General features: G+C 43.3%; 1 protein-coding gene across 2 annotated transcripts in view; it reads right to left on the minus strand.

Moving 5' to 3' along the window:
* DCT (dopachrome tautomerase) overlaps window positions 1-12,884 on the minus strand; it is a 62,622-nt gene that overhangs the window by 25,121 nt on the left and 24,617 nt on the right. For both annotated transcript variants that reach the window (XM_013978762.2, NM_001025227.1), the window contains 4 exon segments: window positions 11,824-11,924; window positions 11,525-11,691; window positions 8,270-8,449; window positions 5,888-6,023 (listed from right to left, as the gene is read on the minus strand). In XM_013978762.2, the coding sequence (XP_013834216.1) occupies window positions 5,888-6,023; window positions 8,270-8,449; window positions 11,525-11,691; window positions 11,824-11,924 (584 nt within the window).

The following is a 12,884-nucleotide window of genomic DNA, read 5'->3' on the forward strand; positions in this document are numbered from 1 at the left end:
TACAGTTGAAAAGAACCTTCTAGCAACATTTACTCACTTAGGAGGTGCAAGCAGAAAAATCAAACCATTCCCACAAACTAGTACATATCAAATAAGCTACAAGGACATACTGTACAACACAGGGAATAGAGCCAATATTTTAAAATAACTGTAGATGGAGTAGAACCTTTAAAAATTGTGAGCACTACATTGTGCATCAAATCAACTATACTTCAATTTTTTTTTTTTTTTTTGGTAGGGCTGCACCCACAGCATATGGAGGTTCCCAGGCTAGGGGGCCAAGCAGAGCTGTAGCTGCCACAGCCATAGCAACACAGGATCCTTTCACCCACTGAGCAAGGCAAGGGATTGAACCCATGTCCTCATGGATACCAGTCAGGTTTGTTAACCACTGAGCCACGACAGGAACTCCAACTATACTTCAATTTTAAAAAGAGTAAATACAAGTATATGGCAATAGGAGTGCCAGCTGTGGTGCAAAAGGATTGGCAGCATCTCTACAGCACCAGGATGCAGGTTCAAATCCCTGGCCTGGCACATTGGGTTAAAGGATCTGGCATTGCTGGAGCTATGGCATAAGTCAAAACCGCAGCTTGTGTCTGATCCCTGCCTGGGAACTCCATATGCCATGGGGTGGCCAAAAAAAAAAAAAAAAAAAAGAGTGTATCATAATAGAATATGTGATATACACTTCAGTAAAGAGTATTTCTTATAAATAATTGAATATTATTAGAACTTTTCAATTATTAAAAATAAATAAATAAAGCCACCCAAACCCCTCCTCCAGAAACTTTGACAGCTGAGGCCCTGCCCAAGCAGGTGGCCAGCCACTCTCTCTCTGGCACCTCAGCTCTTGTCAAGTTCACCAAGATGTTACGCTACTTAGGAATTCGTGGCTATCTATCTCGGTTTTTTAAAAATACATATATTAAATAAGTGTGGCATTTTAAAAACACGAACACATACTCATGATAAAAACCAATGCCCTACCTTTTCAAAAGTCAAGCAAAATTATTCAGACCTGCCTCTTCACCAATTAGAGTTAATTCCTATCGACACGATCCAATAGCAAAAATTTTCTCAGCTATAATGAAAGCAATTGTGAAAGGATCACATTGATAATTGTATAAACCAACAAAAAGCAAAATTATAGCTGTAAGACTCAACATGGGAAAATTTTTTAGTAGAAAATTTTTCTTACAGTCTCTGCTCAGCCACTTATCAGTTCATATGACCTTAAACTCACTTCTTAGCATCTCTGAACTTTATTTTTCCCACATTTACAATCTGTAACAATGTAACAACATAAAAATGTGTGCATTATATTTGTAATTATATAAATATATAAGAATATGAAAGGAAATAAGCAGAAATATTGAAATGGAATTACAGACATTCCAAAATTTTTTGCCAATATTTCTGCAATTATAGATCATTAAAAAATCATTAAACCATTAACAAATTTAAATTTGACATAAAACATTGTTATTTTAATTACTCAAGGAATTAGTCTAATTATTACTTTTTAAGAAACATAAATAAAATAGGTCCATTTTTACTCTTGGGGGGAGAAAAGCAATGTCCTGCATACTCCTTTTTTAAAATTTAAACTAAACTTATACTAACTCAGAAGTATTTTATATTTGCTATTGTGACCTACAATTTTAGTAATTTTATTTCAGCCTAGAACAGTAGAGTCAGAAGAGGTCCTACAGGATTAACTTAATATAGTCCATTAGGTCTTTGTTTTTTTGGCTTTTTTTTTTTTTTTTTTTTTTTTGTCTTCTTGCTATTTCTTGGGCCGCTCCCACGGCATATGGAGGTTCCCAGGCTAGGGGTCGAATCAGAGCTGTAGCCGCCAGCCTACACCAGAGCCACAGCAATGCAGTATCCGAGCCGCGTCTGCAACCTACACCACAGCTCACAGCAACGCCGGATCCTTAACCCACTGAGCAAAGCCAGGGATCGAACCCGCAACCTCATGGTTCCTGGTCGGATTCGTTAACCACTGAGCCATGACGGGAACTCCTAGGTCCTTGTATTTAAAAACTAATTTTCTCTTTTCTTGCTTTATAGTCTTATATTTCTTCCCTATCCAAAGGATTGTCATTTTCAAGAAATAGAAATAAATAACAAGAATTTACTGCATAGCATAGGGAACTATATTCAACATCTTATAGTAATCTAATAACCTATAACAACTTACAATAGAAAACAATCTGAAAAAGAATACACACACATACACAATACTCTGTTAGTTTCAGGTATAAGTCAAAGTGATTCAGCTATATAGCTATAATATACATAATACTATAAATCAACTATTGTTCACTTAAAAAAATAAAGAAATACAAATGGTAATATGGCACTTAACTCCAATTAGAATTTCAATGTATAAGGTGAAGAACAGACACATAGCTATTTAGTATCAACCAGGCAACCTATGACTCTCCCAGACACTGAGGAATTGAAGGAATGAGAACTTGCCAGAGGTACCTTTCTAAAAGGATTACATATGTACACTACTACATATAAAACAGATAACCAACAAGGACCTACTGTATAGCACGGGGAACTACACTCAATATTTTGTAATAACCTATAAAGAGAAAGAATCTGAAAAAGAATAAATGTGTGTGTGTGTACACATATATATATGAATCACTTTGCTATACACCTGAAACTAACACAGCACTGTAACTATACTTCAACTGCACTTCAATTTAAAAAAAAAAAAAAAGATACTCAAGTTTAAAAAAAAAAAAAAAAAAAGAGAGAGAGAGAGGAGTTCCCGTTGTGGCGCAGTGGTTAACGAATCCGACTAGGAACCATGAGGTGGCGGGTTCGGTCCCTGCCCTTGCTCAGCGGGTTAACGATCCGGCGTTGCCGTGAGCTGTGGTGTAGGTTGCAGACGCGGCTCGGATCCCGCGTTGCTGTGGCTCTGGCGTAGGCCGGTGGCTACAGCTCCGATTCAACCCCTGGCCTGGGAACCTCCATATGCCGCGGGTGCGGCCCAAGAAATAGCAAAAAGACAAATAAATAAATAAATAAATAAATGTAATACTTTGCCAAAAAAAAAAAAAAAAAGGAGTTAAAACAAAGGATAACCTCTAAATACACTATTAAGAATAGTACCTTTAGCAACTGAGAAGAAAGTTACCGGTTTCTAACGTAGTTTCTTTCCTGGACGTTAATTCAACTATCTAACCCTACAGTCTGCGGTTTCCCACCTTTATTTTCCAGGTTATACCTAAATTTAATATTGAAAACAGAATCGCTTAGCATCCTTGTGATCTAATCTTATTTTCCGTGATCAATGTGTCCATTTCCTTCAATTACTTTAGGAATTATGAGAATTTCCGAGATTGGATGAGTTCGGCCTGCATGTGAATGTTACACCGTCTTTTACTCATTATTATGTCCACATACAACTTTGTACCTCTCTTGCTTAAAGAGGTTTCCTGAAAATAAATGTAATAAAAGTTGTATGCAATATTTGCATAAACTGCCTCGTGGATGTGACATTTCAGAAGTTATAACGGTGTTAAGTGCTTTAACTTGGCTTTCTATATGGGTGAAGCTGAATTGGCTTCAACATGAAACTCTTTGTAAATAGCCTCAAGTAATTGTCAGCTCTGGAACTGGTGCCAAAACATTACTCCTTCCATGCCTTCAAAGAGAGGCTGTGGCTTTTTGTCTATTTATATGTACATAAGTTATACCAAAGAAGATAAAATTTTAAATACTAAAGGTATTAAAAGTAATGAAGACAAGGATGATTAAACATCTAGTGTCTTTGAACTACAGGTAAGTCATGGAATTCCGCATCCATAAAGTCATCACGAGGGCTTCCGGCTAGAACAGGAAGAGGTATAACACTGAAGAGCTAGCTGGACTGCAGAGAAGAAAGACACTGCTCCCCTAGAGCTGGGGTTGGCAACCTAAATCCTGCTGGGTAAACAGGGCTCACCGCCTGCTCTTGTAAATAAAGTTTTATTGGAACACCACACTTGTAGACAGAGAAGGTGGGGGGCGGCCCCTGGAGGAAAAGAACCTGATATGGCTTTTTGACATAAGAGAGGCCATTCTGTGAGCTAAGCCTGGTCACAGTGTTTGCCCTTGAATAGGCCTCAGTAATATCGATCTCCAGGGAATGAAAGAAAAAGAATTGTTATCAGGCAAGAGTCATAACATCAGCAAAAACAAGTTAGTTGGCAAGATGCTCGGTTCTGCCCGAAGCACCTTCTTGAGCTGTTCTGAAGAATCTAACCACCCAGCCACCCCCACCCCACCCGACCCCATCCCTGTGCTCAACTCCCAGATCAGTGGAACCTAAGGGATGATGATATTGACTTTTCCTGACCCTGGTGACTTCAACTAAAGCTCGAACTCTGTCAACCTTTGCCCCAATTCTATGCTGAATTCTCCTCTGCCCAAGCCCCTTCATGAATATTCATATACTCTTAGCTTTATTAAAACTTCCCCAATTTTGCCACTGCGGGAGAGACAGCTTTGGGAAGGATCCCTAGTGTTTTCCTTACTTGCTGCAGGTAATGAATCCTTCCTTCTCCCAGTTGATCTTTGGCTTGGTTGTGTTTTTTGGCTCAACATCCACCAAGAGATGAACCCAGTTTGGGGGTAAGATACTCACCTGATCGTGTACCGTCCAGGGCTGCTTTCATGCTACAGTGGCAGGGCTGTGTATCTCCAGCAGAGATCATCTGCACACTGAGCGGGTTTTCTCAAAATACGGAGATAAGTTTTGGGAATTCTCTCGTGGCTCAAAGGGTTAAGGATCCAGCAGTGTCACTGCTGTGGCTGAGGTTACAGCTCTGGTGCATGTTCGATCCCTGGCCTGGGAACCTCTGCATGCCACAGGAGAGGGAGATAAGATTTACCAATCCTTGGGATTTAGGAGTGAAAATCACATTATTCGCATCACTACTGTTACCTTCAGTAGGAGTGAAAGGCTTGGGCTTAATTCTCAATTTATCAAAGGATTCTGCCAGCCCACTCAAACTATTATTTTGGAGTCCTGGACAAGGAGTACTGTGACAGTTTTCCTTATAAATATTGGTTGTGTGTACAAAAAATACAGTTTAAAACGTGTATTTTAATACAAATATATTTAGAGGCGTATGATACAGATGAATAGATGTATACATAGACAGCAGAGAAGGCAGATATCAAAACACTTGGCATAAGCAAGCATCTTGCTTTTTTGACGGTTGAAATGATAGCTTGAAGAGGGACAGGAGATATCAAGTTAGAACCAGTGAACAAAGCAGGCATCCTACAGAAGAGCAAAGACGGTGACGGAGGAGTCACAGATAAGCTTCCATCTTTTTAGAAGTTAAGGCCAGAGTCCATGTTTCTGACCTTCTGATGGCAGAAGCAGCTCATTTTTAGTCAGAATCCTTTGTCAGGTGAAGGGGGTCAGGACCAAATAGCAAATAGAGCTTGGGACCTCAGGTAGCTGGGCATATGGCAACGGTCATGGTGCCTGCCCAGCTGACCACATACTTTCAACGCCACTCACTCCACCAAAATCATTCATCATTAGGCTAATGTATGATATAAGTTATGCTAAATTATGACGTTGCTTATAACATTATTATGCTGGCTCATGAATCCACTTCTGGACAGTAGATTCCTGTCTTGGGTCATTCCAGAGCTAACCCTCTCTAAAGCACAGGTTTCTGATAAGGGGACTTCAAAGGCCATCTAACCACTCCTATGGGGCAAGATTGAAATTAATTTATATATGTATACCTCCCATTGTTCATACAGAGAATAAAACACACACCAAACCCCACTTATTGAAAAGCAAATAAATCCAACACATTATCTAGAAAAGTTTTCATTTTTCCTGAGTCTTTGAACATACCACGAAAACAGGATCATTGGCAGCAGAATGCGGCAAAGCACTTGTCCCGTTTAGGAAGGAATGAACCAAATTATGAAGGCTCATCACTTGAGAGTCCAGGGTCCCGTCTGCTTTATCAAACCCTTCCAAGGCATTCCTGAAAGAAATCAGTATGTCAGCACCAAGAGTCATGAATTGGGAGTTCCCATTGTGGCTCAGAGGTAATGACCCTGATTAATATCCATGAGGATGCGGGTGCAATCCCTGGCCTCACTCAGTGGATTAACGATCCAACCTTGCCGTGAACTTTGATGTAAGTCACAGATGCAGCTTGGATCTGGCATTGCTGTGGCTGTGGCTGTGGCATTGGCTGGCAGCTGCAGCTCGGACTCAACCTCTAGCCTGGGAACTTCCATATGCCGAAGGTGCAGCCCTAAAAAAGAAAAGGAAAAAAAAAAAAAAAAAAAAGAGTCATGAATTGATAAGGGTTTCTTTCTATTATTTCCAGCCTAGATAATAGTCTTTTCGTTTGAGACTGTGTAGGGAAATGGAAACTTTCAATGACGATCTTTGAAAGGGGAGGGAACCCTTAATCAATGCACATGCTCAGTTGGAGAACATCTCTTCTGTGTATTGTGACAATTATTTATTGTCCTATCTGTCCTCCATTCCAGATTCTGAGCTCCTTGAGGACACAGACCCTGTTTTCTTCAGATTTATACTGCCAGGGCTCAGTACTATACACAGCACGTGGTCTGAGATCAAGAAATACTTTTTCAATGAACATGTAACCTTATATTCCTGTTTCTCAACTAAATGGATCTGCTACTGTAACATATTCAGTGTTTTAAACACATCCCCCAACTCTCCTTATCCTTCCCTTTTTTTCCCCTCCCCATTTTCAGGAAATTCTAATTGTCCAACCTAACTCAGTGATCCTCAAATTTATGCATACATCAGGACTACAGGGGGGAAAAAAAACACATATTTCATGCCCACTTTCAGAGCTTCTGATTCAGTGAGTGCAGTTCTACCCAACACCCAGGTGATGCCAACTATGATGGTCTGGGTACCACACTCGGAGAAGCACTTGCTTAACTCAAACCTATACGGAATGCAATCTGTGTCAACTGCATTTTTATCACAATGAAAACTAACGCAGGCTTCTTTTCAAGGTGAATGTCACCCTTCACCTCACCTTTGACATGACTCTGAGGTCTGCCCTGGCACAGACTCTGCCACACTTAAGACAACCTCTGCATTAAGTTCAGCCCACCCTGCCCCAGCCCCACATAACCCATCAGGTGTATAATTTACACACGGTTGAGAAAAAGAATTCAGTTTGGAAGAAGATCATAAGTCTACCCGCCATTCCGTTTTGGAGCTTTCAAAGACGTTTGTGGAAAATCTTACTTATATCCATGCATAGTTCTCATGATTCTTACTGTCTTTTTGGAGGGAGAAAATTTTTAGGTGGCCTTAATTTCCAGTATTGTAATGCCATTCCTGGGCTGTAATCTGAGTTGAGTTTGGTCTGCAACACTCCTCTGAGATCTCAGCCTCCAGCACTAAGGTCTATGGCTGCTGACAAATTTTTTTTTAAGAGAGAAAAGACAAAGAGAGAGCCTGAGAAATACTTTTTAAACACTTTACTTAATGTGGTACCTTGGGGAGTTCTCTTGCGGCTCAGTGGGTTCAGGATCTGGTGTTATCACTGCAGCTTGGATTGCTGATGTGGCATGGGTTCGATCCCTGGCCCGAGGACTTGTGTATACTGTGAGCACAGCCAAAAAAAAAAAAAAAAAAAAAAGAAAGAAAGAAAGAAAGAAAAAGAAAAGAATGAAATGAGGTAACTTGGTTCTGAAGACTGTACCTATCTGTATGTGTACAGAAATTAGAAATACAAGAAGTGGTTTTGAATAGCTGGGTTAGAAGATCTTAAAACAGTGCTATTTTGTTTGTTTTGTCTTCTCAGGGCAGCACCCACTGCATATGGAAGTTCCCAGGCTAGGGGTCCAATCGGAGCTACAGCTGCTGGCCTACGCCAGAGCCACAGCAACTCCAGATCTGAGCTGTGTCTGCGACCTACACCACAGCTCACGGCAACGCCGGATCCTTAACCCACTGAGCGAGGCCAGGGACTGAACCCATGTCCTCATGGATACTGAGTGGGGATGTGTTACCGCTGAGCCACGATGGGAACTCCCCAAAACTATTCATGATAGTAGGTGGATGGGGCCTTTCCTGCCACTAATGCCTTTTATCGTCTCTTACCAAGGGCTTTTCTATTACTGAGCTTTGATGCCTCCCAACACCCGGATTTCCTTGCAGCTCATCACGACCACTGGCACAAAAATCTAACCATCCTGTAACATGCCACGTCACAGAGCTCAGAACACCAACCTGAAGCTGAAGGTAGAGTTCTGGAAGAAAGGAGGATTGTCAAACTGCTTGAGAGACAGACAATCTTCTATGTCTTTCAAACTTGGCAGTTTCTCGCTGTTTCTTCCCACCTGATTCCTTCGCAACAAACCTTCGTAGGTTCCGTTACACAGGGTGACCCGGCGGTTGTAGTCATCCAAGCTGAGATGCGTAAGGAGATTAGACATAAGTCTTAATTCATGGATGATCTCATGACCTTGGGCCCGGAGAACCAACCCAAGGTCACAGTCACGGTAGCATTTTATCAGAGTTCCTTTACAAGGGTCAAAAATGTGTGGTACAGGTAGGGCTTCCTTCCAAAAGCAATTACGGATGAAGGACTTTTGAAACCATAGATGCATAAAAGGCGAATCTACAGGTAAAGAATGAAGGAAAATCCCCATTCCGTTGGAAAGACGGTAAGAGTTTACAAGGCGAGATGGTGCCGCCTACTATGTGCATTTGAATCTTGCAGAGAGAGACCAGGATGCACTGCATCACACGAGCTAAGCCAGTGTGGGCAGAAGTGTCTGTGTAAAGCTAGGCCAGCTCTTAAGCAAAGTGAAGGCAGATGGATGCAGTCAGAATAAAAACAGACGAAACTATATGGAGAAGAGGTCTCAGGAGAAACGCTGTATTAGAAAATGTTCTGGAGTTCCCGTCGTGGCACAGCGGAAACAAATCTGACTGGGAACCATGAGGTTGCACGTTCTATCCCTGGCCTTGCTCAGTGGGTTAAGAATCCGGTGTTGCCATGAGCTGTGGTGTGGGTCGAAGACACGGCTCAGATCCCGTGTAGCTACGGCTGTGGAGTAGGCTGGCAACTGTAGCTCTGATTCGACCCCCAGCCTGGGAACCTCCATGTGCCTCCAAAAAAAAAAGATTATATCCTACACGTCTAGACTCCCACCATCAGAGCAGTATTTCATTTGGTAGAGATAAAATTTTAAAGACATTTCTGTGTGGATTTTAATGGACAAAGGGATGCCCCGAGTATGTAAGAACAGAATCAGCGCATATACGAGGATGAAAGAGGCCAGTGGCTAAAAGGTAGGCAAGAATGGCCTTAAAGCAGCACTTCCCAGGTGCGTTCCAGTGACATGGTCCGTGAAATAAGGGTGTCAAGGTCAGATAAGTTTAAGCCCCTCTTGAAAACTACGAATATGGTTACTGAAGAAAGGCTCTGAGACAGTCTAAGAATTTAAACCCCTTTTTAACTCAGCATTCTCTACATTGATTTGGCCAGAGAAATCTCTTTTCACACACCACCAATCAATAGCCCTAGGCACCATGAGAAAGGGTGCCTTCTGGAATTAGACTCAGTCACACACAAAGCACTCACTACAGCGCTGCGTGTCAGGGAGCCCCATCTGGAGGTCAGCAGGAAAAGCTTAGGGTGGAGACGATGGGGTCCCTGCAAGCTAGACCTAAAGCCCTGCAAACACGCACATCCCAGCCCCGGGTGTGGGCCATGACGCTCTGTGCACGGACCATCCGAAGACATAGGACAAGGGCTTCCTAAAAACAGGGAGATCGCAGTTCCCGTCGTGGAGCAGTGGTTGACAAATCCAACTAGGAACCATGAGGTTGCGGGTTTGATCCCTGGCTTCGCTCAGTAGGTTAAGGATCCGGTGTTGCCGTGAGCTGTGGTGAAGGTTGCAGATGTGGCTCGGATCTGGCGTTGCTGTGGCTGTGGTGTAGGCCAGCAGCTACAGCTCCGATTAGACCCCTAGCCTGGGAACCCGCATATGCCGCGGGAGCAGCCCAAGAAATGGCAAAAAAAAAACAAAACAGGAAGATCTTGGAGGAAACAAGTGAATACAGGAGGACAGAAGTGCTTCTTGGGGAATCTTCCTGAGATGTGTGGCAGCAAAGAGAAACACATTCAAGGAATCAGGGAGGACAGAATTCTGCACGGGCTACAGGCTGCTTATGTGTTCTTTAATACTTTTTTGCGGGGGGGTCTTTTTAGGGCTGCACCTGCAGCATATGGAGGTTCCCAGGCTAGGGGTTGAACGGGAGCTGCAGCCGCCCGCCTACACCACAGCCACAGCAACACAGGATCTGAGCCTCATCTGCGAGCTACACCACAGCTCACAGCGACGCCAGATCCTTAACCCACTGAGCGAGGCCAGGGATCGAACTCGAGTCCTCATGGATATTAGGTTGGTTAACTGCTAAGCCACGACAGGGAACTCCTAATACTTTTTTTTTTCGTTTGTTTAACAACAAACATGTATTGGTGTCACTTCTGGTAGAAACACGTTCCTACACCAGATGCACAGGACCCAGCGTTTAGTGCTTGAGAGACCAGTCTCCCACCCGTTCCCTGTCCCCTCAACTCCCAGCGCCCTACGGTCCAGCCACACCAGTCTGCCTCTGGAGACTCTTCCAGCCTCACACGCGATGCTCTCTCCGCCTGGGACACACCATCCTCCCCTAGCTCTGCTTCTGAGGTCTGCGCCTCCTCGAAGCCTCAAAATAATCCTCTCTGCTTCTTTAAGACTCCCTCCCTGCTTCTCTTCTCGGCTTTGCACCTACACCCCTTGCAATACTTCTCACGTTGTTACACGGTAATTTGTTTACCAGCAGCCTGCCTTTGTAAATAAAAAACGATCTTTCAAAGGGAAGCTATATTTTATTTATCCTTGTATTCCCAGCACTACTAAACTGCTAGAATATGATCAGTGCTTAAGACATGTTGGCTGAATACAGGAACAACTCATTTGAAGACAGTGGATAGCAAGGTGAAGGCTAGGCATACTCAATTCACAAGTGTGATTACCATACTTCTATTTTATTTTGTCTTTTTGCCTTTTCTAGGGCCGCTTCTGCGGCATATGGAGGTTCCCAGGCTAGGGGTCGAATCAGAGCTGTAGCCACCAGCCTACACCAAAGCCACAGCAACACGGGATCCGAGCCGCGTCTGCAACCTACACCACAGCTCACGGCCACACCGGATCGTTAACCCACTGAGCAAGGGCAGGGACCGAACCCGCAACCTCATGGTTCCTAGTCGGATTTGTTAACCACTGAGCCACAACAGGAACTCCTATTATTATTATTATTATTTTATTAAAGGGCTCAGGGTCTTTTGAAATCCTACCTCCCTCAGGAAAATAATTTTCAGAAAGAGGACCAACATGCATTAGAGAGAGAAACATAGAGTGAGGCTCCATCCCTCCGAGAGCAGAAAGTGCAATCTCTGCATTTCCACTGCAGGAGGACACGCATTACCTGTCACAGACAATTTCCCAGCTGGAGAACCTGGAGTTCTGACTGATCAGGGTCGGGTCGTCTGGTCTTGCTGCCCCAAGCAGCTGGTCTGTACACACATCACACTCGTTCCTCCCGGTGGCAAAGTTCCAGTAGGGCACAGCAAAGGACTCATTGCCAGTAAGCCGCTGAAAGCCAAGCATGTGCCCAGGCATTTAATTCATGCCCTCAGATACAACAGGAAACATATAAGGCAAAGACAGATATGGGTCTTGACCGCATACAGAGCAAACGTAAAAGAAACCAAGGTTTTGACCCACCTGGAGAGCTCTTTCCAGCCACAGCAAGTGGTAGCGGTGCCAGGTAACGAAGGCAGGTCCTTGGTGTGAGAAATCTATGGCCTTATAGGGGCGCCCTGGTCCTAAATCAATTGAGAAACATATGAGAGGTCACAGAATAGATGTTTTGAGATGTTAAACCTTTCCTGGGATGGGCTGCAGAGCCAATAAGTCCACGACGTTTTCCAACTAAATGTCAAACCGTTGTTTTCCACCTAAAAGATATAATCGTCTTCATTACGGCTCATTACAGGTAGTGTTCCCTGGGCTTCACAGTCGGCCCTTGATGTTTATCTCTTTTATATACAGCGGTGTGTATCTGTTACTCCCAAATTCCTAATTTATTCCTCCCCCTCCTCCTTTCCCCTTTGGTAATCACAAGGGAAAACAATGATTTTTGTCACTGATTTCTCTGAGAGCAACAAAAATGGCAAAAACCATCTCAGAGGCAGCTAGCACTGAGAGGATAAAGTCTCCTTCCACTCTTGAAAGTTTGCCAGCAGAGATCCCAGAGAAATTCAGGCCATCTTAAGAGCCCCTGTTACAAATTTAATTTTGAAGCAACATTTCATTAAGATAAAATAGGGGTATCCAAACGAATAGATCATTAAAACTTAAGTGGAATAAGTTTTCTTTTTGCCTTCTCTATGGCCGCACCTGCGGCATATGGAAGTCCCAAGGCTAGGGGTCTAATTGGAGCTGTAGACACTGGCCTGCGCCAAAGACACAGCAACGCAGGATCCGAGCCATGTCTGCAACCTACACCACAGCTCATAGCAACGCCGGATCCTTAACCCACTGAGCAAGGGCAGGGATCGAACTCGCAACTTCATGGTTCCTAGTCGGATTTGTTAACCACTGTGCCACGACGGGAACTCCCTGGAATATATTTTTAAAGACATTTTTTCTAAACCCTTTCCTTACAAATGCACACATTTATAGGGAGGAATTCATTAATAACAGAGCAACTTCAACTGCACTTAGTCTGAATTTAGCGTTGATGTAACCCAAAAGGAACGTCCACGGATTTTGCTCAGCCATCA

This window comes from Sus scrofa, chromosome 11 (assembly GCF_000003025.6).
Source record: "Sus scrofa isolate TJ Tabasco breed Duroc chromosome 11, Sscrofa11.1, whole genome shotgun sequence".
Taxonomy (NCBI): Eukaryota; Metazoa; Chordata; class Mammalia; order Artiodactyla; family Suidae; genus Sus; species Sus scrofa.